At 48.5% G+C, this 17,393-nt stretch overlaps 1 protein-coding gene across 1 annotated transcript in view; it reads right to left on the bottom strand.

Moving 5' to 3' along the window:
• Positions 1–241: 241 nt before the first annotated feature.
• The window catches only part of TTLL11 (tubulin tyrosine ligase like 11), a 78,633-nt gene continuing 61,481 nt past the window's right edge, over positions 242–17,393 (bottom strand). The window contains exons 7-10 of the mRNA XM_083423063.1: positions 11,196–11,453; positions 8,124–8,230; positions 1,401–1,676; positions 242–426 (exon numbers count right to left, since the gene is read on the bottom strand). Coding sequence (XP_083279189.1) covers positions 1,435–1,676; positions 8,124–8,230; positions 11,196–11,453 — 607 coding nt within the window. The 3' untranslated portion in view covers positions 242–426; positions 1,401–1,434. The remainder of the gene's footprint in view (positions 427–1,400; positions 1,677–8,123; positions 8,231–11,195; positions 11,454–17,393) is intronic.

Here is a 17,393-nt window from a genome sequence, read left to right as displayed (position 1 = left end):
CCCACATCCCCTTGAAGGCACCATGCAAATGCTTGACTTTGTGCTGAGTGCAGAATGCAACATTCCAAAATGAAAAGCTTTCATTTAGGGAAAAGTGATAGTGGTAGTGGAAGTGAGGCCCTATTCACCCCATCTGCCCTTCTTCCATATAAATATTAAGTTCAAAGTCAAAACTTTGAACAGGCAGGCCCCCCCCCCCATCTCTGCCAGTTTACTGTAAAGAAAATAGGAGTAAACCAAATAGGATTTTAATTTTTAATTTTAGTGCACAATTCCAAACTCCCAACGTGTGAAGTTCAAGGGCAGCCAGCTCCCCTCCCCCACTCCTGGCAAACCGAAGAATTTCCAGTGAGGCGAAGCTAAGGCTGGACTCTTCCTCCTCCAGTTCCAGTTCATTGTGTGATCAGCCCGGGGTGCAAGAGAGCCCTGTCTGTTTATGAGAGAGAGAGAAGGGAAACAAAGGGTTAATTCAGGTGTGCTTGCCTTGCACCTGCATCTGGTTAGTGTGGGGCAGCAAACTTGTGAGAGAGTCAGAAAGTGACTCAGCAGTTCCATCGCACAGCGCAAAACCTCCAGATTGAAAACCTGGCAAACCAAAGGCTTATACCACCTAACAGACTTCTACAAAAATAACAAACCCGTATCAACACAAGAAATGAATGTTAGAACAAAGTTGGAATGAAGTTATATGGCTTTAGTAGAAATGTTATAAGGAATTAAGTACAAATAGATTAATAGAGTGTTAAAGGAAAAAATAAGGTTAGAATGTCTTAAGATAACTATAGGATAGAAAACAGAGGAAGATGGAAAGGAATTGCTGAAATAATTAATAGAAGTGGAATACTAAAAGGGAGGTGTGAGGAGGTCGTTGAAATAAGTGAATGGAAGATAAGATATTGAAATTGTTTGATGTGTTTTAAATTGTTTTTGTTTTGTTTTGTTAGTTTAATGTGTTAGTGTTATGTAGTGTTTTTGTATTGTATTGTATTGTCTATTTTTATTTCTTCTATGTAGTGTTTTAATTGTTGGAAAAGTAATAAATATTATTTTTAAAAAAGGAAAAAAAATGCAGGACAAACTAGGGGACACCCAAATGCCCTGGCTAACACACCACCAATTACATGCCCTCTTAGACTTCCGGTCTACTGCGGAGGCTAATGGCAGTGTGTTCCATGTCGTCTGAATAAAAAGATGACACAGTCCTGTCAAAGTAGGGTTTGAGGGTGCCGCCAGGGCTCGGCGCACCCTCAAAAACCTCCTCCTAATAACAAAGGGACACGACAAAGCGATGGTATCTGCAATCCAAAATCCCACAATCCCAGACGTAATAAATAAAAAATGGGAAGACGAGATAGGCTATGAGATTAGCTCCACCCAAAGGACTAGAATGTGGTCTAAACCTCCCTTTAAATCCGTATCAGCAAACGCAGTCTTTCATGGGCGGGAGCTTCTGTAATTGACCAGCATGTCGGTGGCCGGGCGGAGGTGGAGCCTGTTCTGGTGGCAAGTCACCAGGGCCACGCGTTGGTCGCAGCTGGCGCGCTTCTTGTCCTGGGCAGCCACGTTGCACTCCGCGAAGTCAATGAGGAGCTCCACCTGCTCATGAAGGGAGAGGGATTTGTACCTCCTCTGTGCCAGGAAGCAAATCGCCTCCACAAAAGCGTGCAAGTCCATCCCTGGGAGGAAAAGGAAAAAGAAAGCGTCAGAAAGCTCCCGAGGCTTTTGTTCTGCACTGTCTTGGTTTATATTACTTATTGGTGGTTTACAGATAAAAATAACAACAGCTAGAAACATAGGGAAAATGATTAAAAATCAATTAACCTATGATAGAATATCTATATATGAGATATTAATAAAAACAGGACAGCACTACTGAAAATCGGTTGCTGGAAACTATGCGAGGGGAGAGACGGCTCTTGGGACCTGTTTGCTGGGTTTGGCCACTCTGCTGCACTGAATGGCCTGATCCAGCTTGGCTCTTATATTCCAAGTTATTTTTGCAGAATAACTGAATGCTCCCCCACTGCCAGCTTGGCACTCTCAGCACACACACACACAGAGAGAGAGAGAGCGTCTGTGGATTATTCATAAAAAATGGGGGAGGAAGCACCACAGGTGCACTTTGCCGACAAAAAAGCACCACCCTGGTGGTTTGTGCAATAAAAACCACCCCCCTATTTCTGCTTCTTGGGAGAGCATGGAGGTGGGAATGGGGAAAGAGGGGTATTCACCTACCCCCCCACCCACACATCCCAACTCACTCTTAATTTCCATTCCCAGCTCCTTGGACTGAAAACTTATTCATGGATGTTAAAATAAAGCCCATCCATTACATTTTTTAATAAAACCTGGCAATTAAATTGGCACAAGAGACACAAAATGGAGCATTTAAGGGCTTCCCGTTGTTAACGTTCATCGGGTAACTGGAGCACATATTAAAAACCTGACGGGGAACAGAAAAACGGGGGGGGGGGGGGGAGGGAGAGAGAAGCCCCTTGTAAAATAAATTTTCCAAATGTGGGTTTTTCATTTTGGCTCTTCGTGCGTGTCCCCCTTTTATGGGCCCTCAGTGTGATGCTGTTCAAGGCTTGTCCTCCTATGGAGCAAGGATATAATTGAAATAGAAATACTTTATTGTCACTTGTACAACTTGTATACAGTGAGATTACACGCGCACCCCCCACTCAGCTCTCTTAGTCTTAATTCTCCTCATTTACTGACGCACACCCACCAAACCCGAAAGTCAGTTGCCCTGTTGTTATCTTTGCATTCAGCAGCCTAACAGTCCACGGATAGAAGCTGTTCTTTACCCTGTTGGTGCAACTAATCATGCTTCTATATCTTCTGCCCAAGGGCAGGAGATCAAGAAAGTGCCGGCCAGGGTGTGAATCATCCCTGAGAATTTTCCTCACTCTCCTGAGGCAACGTTCTTCCGCTATTTCATCTAGTGGATTCACGGGACAGCCCATAATATCTTGTGCTGTATTCACCACACTCTGCAGGCACTTGATGTCAAACCAGTGTGCCACACCGTGATGCAGTGTGAAAGGACACTTTCTATTGTTGACCGGTAGAAGGAGATCATCAAATGTTGATTGACATCGTTCTTCCGCAATACTCTGAGGAGATGGAGTCTCTGTTGGGCTTTCTTAACCACCTGGCTTGTATTTATCTCCCAAGTAAGGTCTTCACTGAGATAAACTCCCAGGAATTTAAAGGGAGAGACTCTCTCCACACAGCCCTCCCCGATGTACAGCAAGCACTTGGGCTGCAAATGACAACCTACCTGTGGCCCCCACTTCCCTTGCCTCATGCTTGACAACTCCACCTGCATTGCCAGAGAAGAACATAGGAAGAGCCTGCTGCTTCAGGCCAAACATATGCCTGTGGGAAATCCACAAGCAGGATCCTCAAGGGCCCTCCCCACTTGTGTGCTTTCCAGTGGTGCATGCTCTGGTTATCTCCCGCTTGGACTACTGCAATGCGCTCTACGTGGGGCTACCTTTGAAGGTGACCCGGAAACTACAACTAATCCAGAATGCGGCAGCTAGATTAGTGACTGGGAGCGGCCGCTGAGACCATATAACACCGGTCTTGAAAGACCTACATTGGCTCCCAGTACGTTTCCGAGCACAATTCAAAGTGCTGGTGCTGACCTTTAAAGCCCTAAATGACCTCGGTCCAGTATATATGAAGGAGCGTCTCCACCCCCATTGTTCTGCCCGGACATCTGGGTCCATCTCCAAAGGCCTTCTGGCGGTTCCCTCACTGCGAGAAGCCAAGTTACAGGGAACCAGGCAGAGGGCCTTCTTGGTAGTGGCACCCGCCCTGTGGAACGCCCTCCCACCAGATGTCCAAGAGAACAACAACTACCAGACTTTTCGAAGACATCTGAAGGCAGCCTTGTTTAGGGAAGCTTTTAATGTTTAATAGGTTTTGTATTTTAATATTCTGTTGGGAGCCGCCCAGAGTGGCTGGGGTATAAATAATAAATTATTATTAGTAGTAGTAGTAGTATTCAGAAGTATTCACTGCCTCCAAGCGGGAAGGCAGAGCACAGCCAACATGGCTAGGAGCCATCGCTAGCCCTCTCCTCCTCTGTGAATTTGCCCTATCCTCTTTTAAAACCACCCACGTTGGTGGCCATCACTGCCTCCATGATGGGCGCCAGCCCCATAGTTTTAAAGGCGCACAGTACAATGAAAGCACTTCAACATGCAGGGCATAGTTAAAACTACAGAACTCACTTTCACAGGAGGCAGGGATGGCAGAATCAAAATTTCAGAGGAGGAGGACGAGGGGTGGGAAGAAAGAGAGAAACTCTTGCTACCTTGAATGCAGCACAAAATAAATATTTTTCTCGTCACCCGTCCCAGTCAGCAAAAAGAAGAAGAAGACAACGACATATGATGCCAATAAACATACTGCACACACAAAAATCTGTGCTAGCGATACTCCACAAACAACAGATTCTGCTTATCCACAGAAAAATTTAGGATGGAAAAAGGGGAAAGGAAAATAAAACCTCTCACCAAGCGCTAATCCCGAATTAACAATAGGCCAGATGGCAATGCTTGCTTGAAGCAATAAACGCAGGGGGGAAATAAAGCTTCCTCTTGCTCTGGTTGCCCATCAATTCCACTAGTTACTAAAGAAATTCAGAAGTTGGGCATTTCCTCTAAACCTGGGGTAGGCAACCCAAGGCCCGGGGGCCGGATGCGGCCCAATCGCCTTCTCAATCTGGCCCACGGAGAGTCCGGGAATCGGCGTGTTTTGACATGAGTGGAATGTGTGCTTTTGTTTAAAATGCATCTTTGGGTTATTTGTGGGGCATAGGAATTCATTCGTGTGGTTTTTCCCCCTCAAAATATAGTCTGGCCCCCCACAAGGTCTGAGGGATGGTGGATCGGCCCACGGCTGAAAAAGGTTGCTGAGCCCTGCTCTAAAGTTATTGCAGCAACAATTTCACTACTGCCATCAGGATACGGATCCTGCCTCAGCAAAATTTCAGCTTTGGGTGGGGGGATTTGCAGGGGTGGGGAGTTGATGGTGAGGAGGAGCCTGAGTCCCTAAAATGAAATCTAATATGGACACTAACCCTCAGCAGGCCTCCATTTCAGCACCCAAAATAAAATTGCAGGGGTTGGACTAGATGACCCCTGGGATTCCTTCCACCTCTACAATTCTATGATTCCCTCTTACTGACTTTGGGTCTACAATACCTTGACAGGGATGCCTCCTGCATTGCTTCAGTGAAATTTTAACCCAATAAAAAAAGCATTCTCTGCAAGAGTCATGAGGAAGTTTTCTTCTTCTTTGCTAGTACAAGCCCTTGAGAGCTTCTACAAAGAGCCCTACTGAGCCCCAGAGGACAGGATCACACCTCAAAACGACCTTGACAGATTAGAGAACTGGGCAAAAGCAAACAAGATGAATTTTAACAGGGAGAAATGTAAAGTATTGCACTTGGGCAAAAAAAAATGAGAGGCACAAACACAAGATGGGTGACACCTGGCTTGAGAGCAGTACATGTGAAAAGGATCTAGGAGTCTTGGTTGACCACAAACTTGACATGAGCCAACAGTGTGACGCGGCAGCTAAAAAAGCCAATGCAATTCTGGGCTGCATCAATAGGAGTATAGCATCTAGATCAAGGGAAGTAATAGTGCCACTGTATTCTGCTCTGGTCAGACCTCACCTGGAGTACTGTGTCCAGTTCTGGGCACCACAGTTCAAGAAGGACACTGACAAACTGGAACGTGTCCAGAGGAGGGCAACCAAAATGGTCAAAGGCCTGGAAACGATGCCTTATGAGGAATGGCTAAGGGAGCTGGGCATGTTTAGCCTGGAGAAGAGGAGGTTAAGGGCTGATATGATAGCCATGTTCAAATATATAAAAGGATGTCACATAGAGGAGGGAGAAAGGTTGTTTTCTGCTGCTCCAGAGAAGTGGACACGGAGCAATGGATCCAAACTACAAGAAAGAAGATTCCACCTAAACATTAGGAAGAAATTCCTGACAGTAAGAGCTGTTCGACAGTGGAATTTGCTGCCAAGGACTGTGGTGGAGTCTCCTTCTTTGGAGATGTTTAAGCAGAGGCTTGACAACCATATGTCAGGAGTGCTCTGATGGTGTTTCCTGCTTGGCAGGGGGTTGGACTCGATGGCCCTTGTGGTCTCTTCCAACTCTATGATTCTATGATTCTATTCTATGATTCTATGAGTCAGACCCCAAACCTACTTAGCTCAGTCTTGTCTACACTGGCTGGCAGCAGTTCCCCAGGGCTTCAGGTCAGGGGGGCAATTCTCCCAACCCTGCCTATTTTGGAAAATGCTTTGTCTGCCCCTCGTTTGTCCATTCGTCCATCCATCTGCTCTCTATGGGTTCGGACTCCTCTCGAGACGTCATCACCAAACTGAGCATGAGGATTCCCAAGGTAGGGGCAATAGCCTTCATAAATATTTGGATGCTGAGTACCATTCTGAATCAAGGTGGCAGACAAAACACGTGAATTTGAAATAACTTCACCCACCTCTGGGCACAGTTTTGGCCACCTCTCGAGACATCATCACTAAACATGGCACGAGAGTGCCTGAGGCAGGATTGGCAGCCCTCATTGACATTTGGGTGCTGGTCACCATCTTGAATCAAGATGGTGGACCAAAACATGACTTTCGTGTGACTTTGCCTGATTTGGGGCATGACTGGTCCAAACTCACAAATTACACCATCAATCACAATAATTTTTTGGTTTCTACAAATTCCCAGGCAGTGCCGGCACTTCCTACATGTTATGTACTGAGTTGAATAGGATCCAAAATGCAGCAGTCTGATTGGTCCTAGAACAATAGTATTCAGAATGCAGCAGTCTGATTGGTCTACAGGAGCCACCCAATCCAGCTCCAGGTGGAAGTGAATCTGCAACCTGATTGGCCTACAGGAGAATCCCGGAATTAGCCAATCACGTGGGGCCCATTGTGTGAATAATGTATATAAAGCAGACATTCTGGGGGAACTTCCATTCCTCCTCACCACTATGAGCTGAATAAAGAGCATGAAATCCACTCTCGACTCCGAGTATATTTCACTACTATATAATAAGTGCCCACCAACTGGCCATAGGAAGTGTCTGGTTTCCTAGTTTCCCTTCCCTACCTTGTGAGTTATTTACTCTGCAAGTGCTGTTCTCGCCTGCATTTGTTAACCATAAATCTAGCGCTGCAACTTGTAAACTTTTCCAGGTTTGGACTTTAGAGAGCCTCACTGCAACATTCTTAATAGCCCTTATGTCTTAGGTATTAATTATTCATCCCTCCCCTCATTGAAAGCAAGGACAACTGGGGATGTGTGTGGAATCAATTTTCCTCTTCCCTCCCGGCCCCTTTCCCCTTGTATGCTATGCTTATTTTTAGACTGTAAGCCTGCCAAGGACAGAGGCTGCCTTGCTTTTGATTGTATGCAAACTGCTCTTGGGAAGCTGTTTGGCTGAAGAGGAGCAGGGTACAAATGCTCCACGTAAATACATACCGTATTTTTCGCTCTGTAAGATGCACCCAACCATAAGACGCACCTAGTTTAGAGGAGGAGAACAAGAAAAAAAATATTCTCTCCCTCTCTGCGCAGCGCCTCTCCAGCAAAGCGGGAGGAGAAACGGAAGGGGCTCAATTTCTCCTCCCACTTTGCTGAAGGGACGCTGCGCAGAGAGGGAAAGCTGCGCAGTGCCTCTCCAGCAAAGTGAAGTCAGAACAGCAAGAGGAATTGCTGCGCAGTGAAAGCAGCAATCCCTCTTGCTGTTCTGGCTTCTGGGATAGCCGTGCCAAGCCTCTTCAGGGCAGGGGGAGCATTCCTCCTGTTGCCCTGAAGAGGCTTCATGCGGCTATCGCTGAAGCCAGGAGAGCAAGAGGGATTGGTGCGCACCAATCCCTCTCACTCTCCTGGCTTCAGCGATAGCTGTGCAGCCTGCATTCGCTCCTTAAGACGCACACATATTTCCCCTTACTTTTTAGGAGGGGAAAAGTGTGTCTCATAGAGCGAAAAATACGGTATATCCACATGCACTACCCTGCCCTACCCTCTACCCCCCCAAAAAGGTCTGCACCCAGAATTATGCAAGAGGGCTTACCTGCATCTCGCTGATCAGCCGTGATGCCGTACCGCTTCTTGGTGATGTCAATGTACAAGATGTCTGCGGAAGCCATGCTGAAGTCACTGTTGCTTATCTTGCTGTTCCTGGTAGCAGGAAAAGAGAACTGTGAGGCAATCATCCTGAGGGGGGGCAGAGCAAACTCCCAATGGCACCATGAACTAAAGCAGCTCTCGAGGCAAAAGACAGAAGCGCTATGGGTTTTGCCTCCTTTGGCAACCTTTTTTTTTAAAAAAAAAAACCTTTATGTTCTTGTCATGGGTGTAGCCAGAGTGGGCAGTGCCACTCCCCAGAAGATAATAATAATAACAATAATAACAATAATAACAATAATAACAATAATAACAATAATAATAATAATAATAATAATATATATCCCGCCCTCCCCAGCCAAAGCCGGGCTCAGAGCGGCTAACAACAATAAAAGTAACACAGCATTCTAAAATCAAGTAAAGCAATTGAAATACTTAACTAACTGAACCAATCACGTCATTCTGCCCCACCCCAAAGTCCTCCCCACTAACAAAAACCCTGATTATGCCCATTATTCTTGAGAATGTTTTTTATTATTATTATTTTAGAAGCTAATGGGGGGTGTATTGGTTTGTTCTGTTCTTGTTTTTAATTATGTATTTTGTGTTTTTAATATTGTATTTGCATGTTGTGAACTGCCCTGAGATCTATGGATGAAGGATGGTATATGAATTTAAATAAATAATAACAATAATAGGGGGGCTTTTGGTACTGGTCTCCCTCACCTTTATTTCTTATTTCCCACTTGATTATTATTTTTTTAAAAGACAGAAGACCCAGGTTCAAATCTTACCTCAGGCCCAGCTGAGTATATGGTATACTGATACTGTCTCTGCCTCAGACCCACATAAGGTTACCAGACGTCCCCGTTTCTCGGGGACAGCCCCCGGATTTAAAAATCAGTCCCCATACAAAATCCATTGAAGTTGAAAAGTGTCTCCGAAGTCATTGGGGGGGGGGGGATACAGTGGCTGGCATTTGAGGCAGACTGCCCTTGAAAGTGGAGGCTCCATCTAGCCATCGTAGCGAAAGAGAAAGGTAGATTTAGCTAAGGAAGATCTGCTCAAGTCAATTCCTGATGTCTCCAACAGGGAAAAATGATATACATGCACGGCAGAACTGGTCCCCAACAATCGCAATAAAGAGTTGATTTGATTTAAATAAACAACTCTTTATTGATGGTACAAGTTTTTAAATTTGACCCGAAAGCAAGTTGGGGGCAGCGAGTGTCAATTTGGATAGGGAGATTAATGCTTTATTGATCTGTGACACACTGACGTATGAACGTAAGAACCTATGAAGGACCTGTTGAATCAGCCCATGGCCCATTGAGTCCAGAATCCTGTTCTCACAGTGACAAAGCAGAGGCCCATTATGAGAAACCTACAAGAAGGACCCTGCACAGCAGAACCACTGTGGCTGGTAGCCATTCATAGCATCGTCCTCCTCCATTAAACTGCTCAACTCTTTTAAAGTATGGTTACCAGATTTTTTTCAATGAATTTGGGGACTTTTTTTTTTGAAGCTGAGTAGCAACTGGGAGTCAGTAGTGGGGATGGTGAGGCAAAAGACCCTGGGCCCAAGCACACGTGCTTATTGTATAAAGGTGCAAAGCCCTTCTTCCGCACGCTGTGAAACATAAATGCGCAGAGTTTTTTAAAAACTGGGCAACGGCTGCCCGTGACTCCCGAGCCTCAGTCAAAACAAAGGGGGAAGGGGGCAGGAGATCTGTACCGCCGGACGTCCCCGGTTCCCCTTCAGCAGTGGCTGACAAGACACATCATATGCAGACTTCCAGAGAGGAAAAATGGTGGGGGCCACGGCAGCAAGCAGCTCCTGAAGCCAGCCGGAGCCAAATGCGCTACCAGGCTGGCTCCGGGACGCTGCCATGTTTCCCGGGAACAGAATTGCAAATCCGGGGACATTCCAGGGACGGAATTTGTCCGGGGATAGATATGCAAATCCGGGGAAAACCGGGGACGTCTGGTACAGTGGTACCCTGCAAGACGAATGCCTCGGAAGACGAAAAACCCGCTAGATGAAAGGGTTTTTCGTTTTCTGAGGTGCTTCGCAAGACGGATTTTTCTAAGGGCTTGCTTCGCTAGACGAAACAGCCCTGCCTCTCCTGTCATGGCGACGGTCGCACACTCGCTTCCCCGCTCCTCCGGCTCCCTCCCACCTTCCTGCTGACGGCTCCTCCGGCTCCCTCCCACCTTCTGGCCGACCTCCCGACCTTCCGGCTGCCTCGCGCCGCTGCCCACCCCCCTCGCACGCTCCTCTGAGAGCCGCTGCCGCCAGCAGCCAGCGTTGCAGCCGGAGTCGCGCTCCTGAGCCCCGCCGCCCTCCAGCAGCCGCGTCGCGTGGTGTCCACAAGGCGCGGGTGAGTCCAAGGACCGGCTGCGGCAGCTGTCCTGCTTCTCCCCACCCCTCCCCGCCGTGGTGCTTCGCAAGATGAAAAAACTCGCTCTACGAAAAAACTCGCAGAACGAATTAATTTCGTCTTTCAAGGCACCACTGTAACCCTATTTTAAAGTCATCTAGGTCAGTAGCCATTGCTGCCTCCTGCACGAGTGAGTTCCATGTGCTTCGTAAGGAAGTGCTTTCATTTAACTGACCATGATTGGGTTGGTCCAGTGGGAACAGGGTGCAAGTCTTGGTGACTGGCCAGCCATTCTATCTGTTCTTAGTGGACCATGTTATTTATGACAGATTCAAACTGCAAGATTCCTGCTAAACATCAGGAAGGGCTTCCTGACAGAAGGAGCTGTTTGACTGTGGAACGGACCCCCCTTGGAATAGGGGTGGGCTCTCCTCCCTTGGAGGCTTTTGAACAGAGTCTGGGCAGCCATCAGTCAAGGATTGTTCAGGTGAGATTCCTGCACTGCAGGGGGCTGGACTAGATTACCTCTGAGGGTACCTTCCAACTCTACAATTATCTCTGATCTTAAGGGGAACCACATCCAGGCATTTCAAACACTGAGTTACCTTTGGAAAATTATTCTAGAAGATGCTCCTCACCTTATAAACATCCGGAAGCCTGTGGGTCCCAATTTTGTCGTCCCCTTCACGCCCAGGAAACGGATGAACAAAGCTGCAATCCGGTCGACCAGCCGCAGATAGTCAAATTCCGTTGCGTACTTCGGATACACCTCCCTCAGGCAAATGGAAGGGAACTTGGCTTCTGAGGTCTTGCTGTCACCCAACTCTGGGTTTTCCGCCGGCCCTTCCTCAAGCAACTCATTCTCCCTCTCCCATTCAGCCTCTGAAGCCTCAGCCCTGCAGGCCAAACAGAAAGACAAAGATTGCGTCAATGCATCTTCATTGCTTCCCATCTCGCGGCTGCCACTGCCATGATCCCATCCGAGAAGCGACCATATCCATCCATTAACACCCTTGCCGTAAAAACTCATTTTCAAGGGCTTAGGAGAGAAACTGGGTGCAAACATTTGCTCAGGCTTTAGCAGAAAGCATTTTGTGCAATAGAAAAAGGGTGGCAGCGGCAGGAAACTTTCAGTTCAGCCATTGCTAAGGCCCTTGAAAATAAAAACACACCTGTGAGCATCTATCAGGCCTTCCAGCTATCTGTGGCATGTTTGTGGTCAAGATTCCTGCTGTTTGGCTTATGCCAGTGTAGGCCTGCACAAATGCAGGCCCAGTAAATGGAGCACCGGGAAGGTTGTAGCTCAAAATGGCAGAGTATCTGCTTTGCATGCTTTTATTTAGTCATTTGTTTATTAAATTTATTAGCTGCTTGATACCTAAAGGGTTTCCAAACAATTGATGTTGGGGAAAATAAATACGCACAGCTACCATTATACTTTTGTTGTTGGCATCTGCCTGTCTCGAGCGACAATGGAACGTGCTTCCAGAGGTGATGTCAAATCGCTGCATTAGCAGCAGTGAAGTGACGTCTCGGGGTACAAGCCTGAGCAGTATTTATAAATATTTTGATAATGCTTTATGGAAACTAATACAACACTCTCCAGAATTAGCTGCATCCCAGTGTCTGTCATCCTTGACCAATTGGCCACACTGGCTAGGGGGGGATGGAAGTTAAGAGTGCAACAAACATCTGGAGGGAACCACAGCTGGGTACTGCTGCTTTATGGAATAGGCCCCTCCTCACTGAATATGTACAAAAGGGAAGGAAATGACATGTCAGCAGACTAGGGTAGGGGAAAGGTCTTCACTTGCAGCACCAACCACAAGGCAGGTAGCGATTTTATTTAGCTTTTCCCTAAAATTTATATACCAGTAGATGGCAACTCCCCACCCAAAATAAAACCCTCAAAGCAGTTAACAAAAAAGAAGGAAACAATAAAAATATAAGTAAAAACAGCTATTTGGAATGTAAAATAATGAAAATCAATGAGAAGCTGAAAACATATTAAAACACACATAAACACTCTACGTGTCCGAATAGGTTTGCCTAAACAAAAGCACTTTCAGTAGGTTCCAGAAAGAGTACAGTGAAGGTGCCTGCTTGATATCAACAGGCAGGGAGTTCCCAAGGGCGATGGCACCAACATAATAAAATGTGGATTTCTTACAAATGCAGATTGAGTATTCTGTGGCACCTGTAATAGTGCCATTCCTGCTGATGACAGCGGTCAAGCGGGTGCCTGTGAGGTAAGGCGATCCCGTAAGTAAACTAGTCCCAAGTTGTTAAGGTCTTTATATACTAATATTTCTGTGATTTTAAGTAGTTGGAAGCTGTTATTAATTCATTGTTGTCACTCGCCTTGGGTGAAGGCTGGGTAAAAAACTGTCGTAGCTGTAATAATATTAATAATAATGGGAACAGCTTAAACCTGGCCTGGTAGCAAATGGGCAGCCAGTGCAGATCTCTAGGCACAGGTGTTAAATGCTGACAAGGCTTCCCTCCTGCAGTATTCTGCCCTAACTGAAGCCCCCTGATAAAGGGAAGTCCCACATGGAGCGCAATTGCAGCAGTCCAGCCTCGAAGCGACCAAGATGGAACCACAGTGTTCAATTCTTCCTTCCTCCCAAATGCCTCGTGTGTTTGTCGTGAGCAGGGAGGGCACTTGTATTTCACTTGGGGGGGGGATTTTTTTTGTTCCATCTCACAGCTGCCTGACTATTCGGGTGCTGAGGCTGAACTAGGGAGGGAGCCTGAGCCAATTCACTTTGGCAAGCGCAGGGCCACTCGCTCCATCACTTCAGGTGTTTTCTGGATGCAGCTCGAGACGCGAAGCCTGCATAACCAAGGAGGTCAGGGCTGGGCGCCCACGCAAATCCATAAAGCCAGATTTTAATTGGGATGTTAACAATTCTTAAGGGGGGGGGTATGTTTAAATTCTCTGCTTAAGAACTACACATGTGGATTCCCCACTCCCTTTCCTCAACTGTTAGGTAAAATAAATCCCACCTGAAAAGTCCTGTTACATTTTCTCCTTGATCTTGTGGCATTTAAGGAGCCACTGAGTCATGTTGGTGACATTCTTCCCAAGGAATCCCAGGTACCAACATAACTCTCATTAAAAAAACAAACCTGTTCAGTGTGGCTCTGAGACAGAAGATAGAAAGGAAAAACCAACCTCCTAATTTCCTTTTGACCCAGACCTTGTCGTTTAACCAGTGCTATCAATGTCCACAGAGCTTTTACAGTACTGTGGAGTTTACCGTATTTTTCGTCCCATAGGACGCTCCGTCCCATAGGACGCACCTACTTTTTTGGGGGGGAAATAAAGGAAAAAAAATTTTCCCTTTATTTCCCCCCCAAAACCAGGTCAGGGAGGAGCGGGATGGCGGCGCTGCGCCTCCCCGCTGTCCCCCGAGCTTGTGGGGCTGGCCGATGTCTGCCCGGCGCGAGGGCGCTCTGCTTCAGGGCGCCCCATGCGCCGGGCGGCAGGCTGCCGCCCGCAAGCCTTGCGCGCCGGGGGGAGTTCTCCCCCGGCGCGCAAGGCTTGCTGACGCTTGCGCGGAGCACGGGGCGTCCTCCGAAGGGTGCCCCGTGTTCCGCGCTGCAGGCTGCCGCCCGCAAGCCTTGCGCGCGGGGGGGAGTTCTCCCCCGGCGCGCAAGGCTTGCTGACGCTTGCGCGGAGCACGGGGCGTCCTCCGAAGGGCGCCCCGTGTTCCGCGCTGCAGGCTGCCGCCCGCAAGCCTTGCGCGCGGGGGGGAGTTCTCCCCCGGCGCGCAAGGCTTGCTGACGCTTGCGCGGAGCACGGGGCGTCCTCCGAAGGGCGCCCCGTGTTCCGCGCTGCAGGCTGCCGCCCGCAAGCCTTGCGCGCGGGGGGGAGTTCTCCCCCGGCGCGCAAGGCTTGCTGACGCTTGCGCGGAGCACGGGGCGTCCTCCGAAGGGCGCCCCGTGTTCCGCGCTGCAGGCTGCCGCCCGCAAGCCTTGCGCGCCGGGGGGAGTTCTCCCCCGGCGCGCAAGGCTTGCTGACGCTTGCGCGGAGCACGGGGCGTCCTCCGAAGGGCGCCCCGTGTTCCGCGCTGCAGGCTGCCGCCCGCAAGCCTTGCGCGCGGGGGGGAGTTCTCCCCCGGCGCGCAAGGCTTGCTGACGCTTGCGCGGAGCACGGGGCGTCCTCCGAAGGGCGCCCCGTGTTCCGCGCTGCAGGCTGCCGCCCGCAAGCCTTGCGCGCGGGGGGGAGTTCTCCCCCGGCGCGCAAGGCTTGCTGACGCTTGCGCGGAGCACGGGGCGTCCTCCGAAGGGCGCCCCGTGTTCCGCGCTGCAGGCTGCCGCCCGCAAGCCTTGCGCGCGGGGGGGAGTTCTCCCCCGGCGCGCAAGGCTTGCTGACGCTTGCGCGGAGCACGGGGCGTCCTCCGAAGGGCGCCCCGTGTTCCGCGCTGCAGGCTGCCGCCCGCAAGCCTTGCGCGCCGGGGGGAGTTCTCCCCCGGCGCGCAAGGCTTGCTGACGCTTGCGCGGAGCACGGGGCGTCCTCCGAAGGGCGCCCCGTGTTCCGCGCTGCAGGCTGCCGCCCGCAAGCCTTGCGCGCGGGGGGGGGGGGAGTTCTCCCCCGGTGCGCAAGGCTTGCTGACGCTTGCGCGGAGCACGGGGCGTCCTCCGAAGGGCGCCCCGTGCTCCGCGCTGCAGGCTGCCGCCGGCAAGCCTTGCGCGCCCAGGGGAACTCCCCCCAGGTGCGCAAGGCTTGCGGATAGCTTCCTGGAGCCTGGAGAGCAAGAGGTGTCGGTGCGCACTGACGCCTCTCACTCTCCAGGCTTCCGCGAAAACCTGCATTCGCCCCATAGGACGCACACACATTTCCCCTTCATTTTTGGAGGGGAAAAAGTGCGTCTTATAGGGCGAAAAATACGGTACTTAAAAGTGAAATTTGGAGGCTTAGCTCTTCAGCAGTAAAACATTTAAGCTGTGATAGCTCAGTCAGCAGAGTATGAGATTCTTAATCTCAGAGTCGTGGGTTCGAGCCCCACACTGGGCAAAATATTCCTACATAGCAGGGGGTTGGACTAGATGACCCTCATGGTCCCCTTCCAACTCCGCAATTCTATCAGAGTGATAGGCTTCAGGGAGATTGCGGAGACAGCAAGGCCCCTTCCACCAGCTTCCCTGGGACCAGCCATTGTTGGCCTTACCCTACATAATGATTATGTTACCTACAATTATATTATATTGCTTTATTTTATTTTATTTTTTTTATATAAATGTTCAGTTTTCTTTTTCATTCATTACATACATCCCATATCCATAACATTTTCTATTCATTCTTTCTTCCCTCCCCTCCTAGGCTTCCCCCAACTTCGTTTCTCCTTTCACCCACTTGCTACCTCCTAAAAGAAAAGATAATAATAACATACCTCTGCAATAAAATCTAAACTAAAAACATAAAAATGAAAATAAGTACACCATATTATTTCTCTATCTTCTACACATTTTCTAATACTAATGATGTGAATGTTTATTTAAATCCGGCCATCAAGTCTATAGACTTTCTTTGTTTCTGCAGATATAATACAAATGGTTCCCATTCTTTTTCAAAGTCACTGTTGTCTTTTTCTTGTAGTCCGTCTGTCATTTATGGTGCCTCAGGCGCTTTATGGTTTAAAATAAAGCAATATATATATATTGGCAAATATTGCTTTATTTTAAACCATAAAGCACCTGAGGCACTGAAGTACATGAAAGAAAGACCCCCCCCCTCAAAAATATATTGACAGCCCCCTGCCCTCAGGTGCCGGCAAACTGATATTGGACAGGGAAGAGAGGGGCAGTAGGATACAGGTAAAGCAACACATGGCTTGAAAATACGTGCACCTATAGAACTGTACACTGAATAAAATGAACAAGGCAGTGATATTCCCTTTGAATCCTCCAGCATGTTCTAAAGTTTTGCAAGAGACTTCAGTCAACCTATTACGACTCTCATCACAACATTTGTATTTATTTTTTTGCTTTGTACATTTTCTGTTTCTGCTGGAGGCATCATTTACCGTGGTGCTGTTTTTATTGAATTTTTTTCCCCATAGTGGAATTATTTAGTATTATGCAGTTGAGTCTGGGACAGCCAATGAGAACAAGGAGTGAACACATCTGGGCGCCATTTCATGCAAGGCTGGGTGTGACAGACAGCAGAGCTAGACTGCAGGAGTCAGCAAACTTTTTCAGCAGGGGGCCGGTCCACTGTCCCTCCGACCTTGTGGGGGTCTGGACTATATTTTTTGGGGGGAAATGAACAAATTCCTATGCCCCACAAATAACCCAGAGATGCATTTTAAATAAAACCACAGATTCTACTCATGTAAAAACATGCTGATTCCCGGACTGTCCGCAGGCCGGATTTAGAAGGTGATTGGGCTGGATCCGGCCCCCGGGTCTTATGTTGCCTATCCATGAGCTAGAAACTCCCTTTAAAATTCCACCAGAGGGCTGGAACCTCTCTTTGATTGGCTACAAAGCCAGCCAACCACAGAAGGGGGAGGAGCAGCACTTTGGGAGGGAGAATAAAAGGAGCCAGTTCTGAGGGAGATAGGGCTAAGGTTCAGGTGAGGACTGGACCATAAAGAAGGCTGATCGCCGAAGAATTGATGCTTTTGAATTATGGTGCTGGAGGAGACTCTTGAGAGTCCCATGGACTGCAAGAAGATCAAACCGATCCATTCTGAAGGAAATCAGCACTGAGTGCTCAGTTGGAAGGACAGATCCTGAACCTGAGGCTCCAAGACTTTGGTTTCCTCATGAGAAGAGAAGACTCCCTGGAAAAGACCCTGATGTTGGGAAAGATGGAAGGCACAAGG

Source organism: Podarcis tiliguerta, assembly GCF_965153285.1.
Source record: "Podarcis tiliguerta genome assembly, chromosome: Z".
Lineage (NCBI taxonomy): Eukaryota > Metazoa > Chordata > Lepidosauria > Squamata > Lacertidae > Podarcis > Podarcis tiliguerta.
This window is presented reverse-complemented; position numbering and strand designations above follow the sequence as displayed.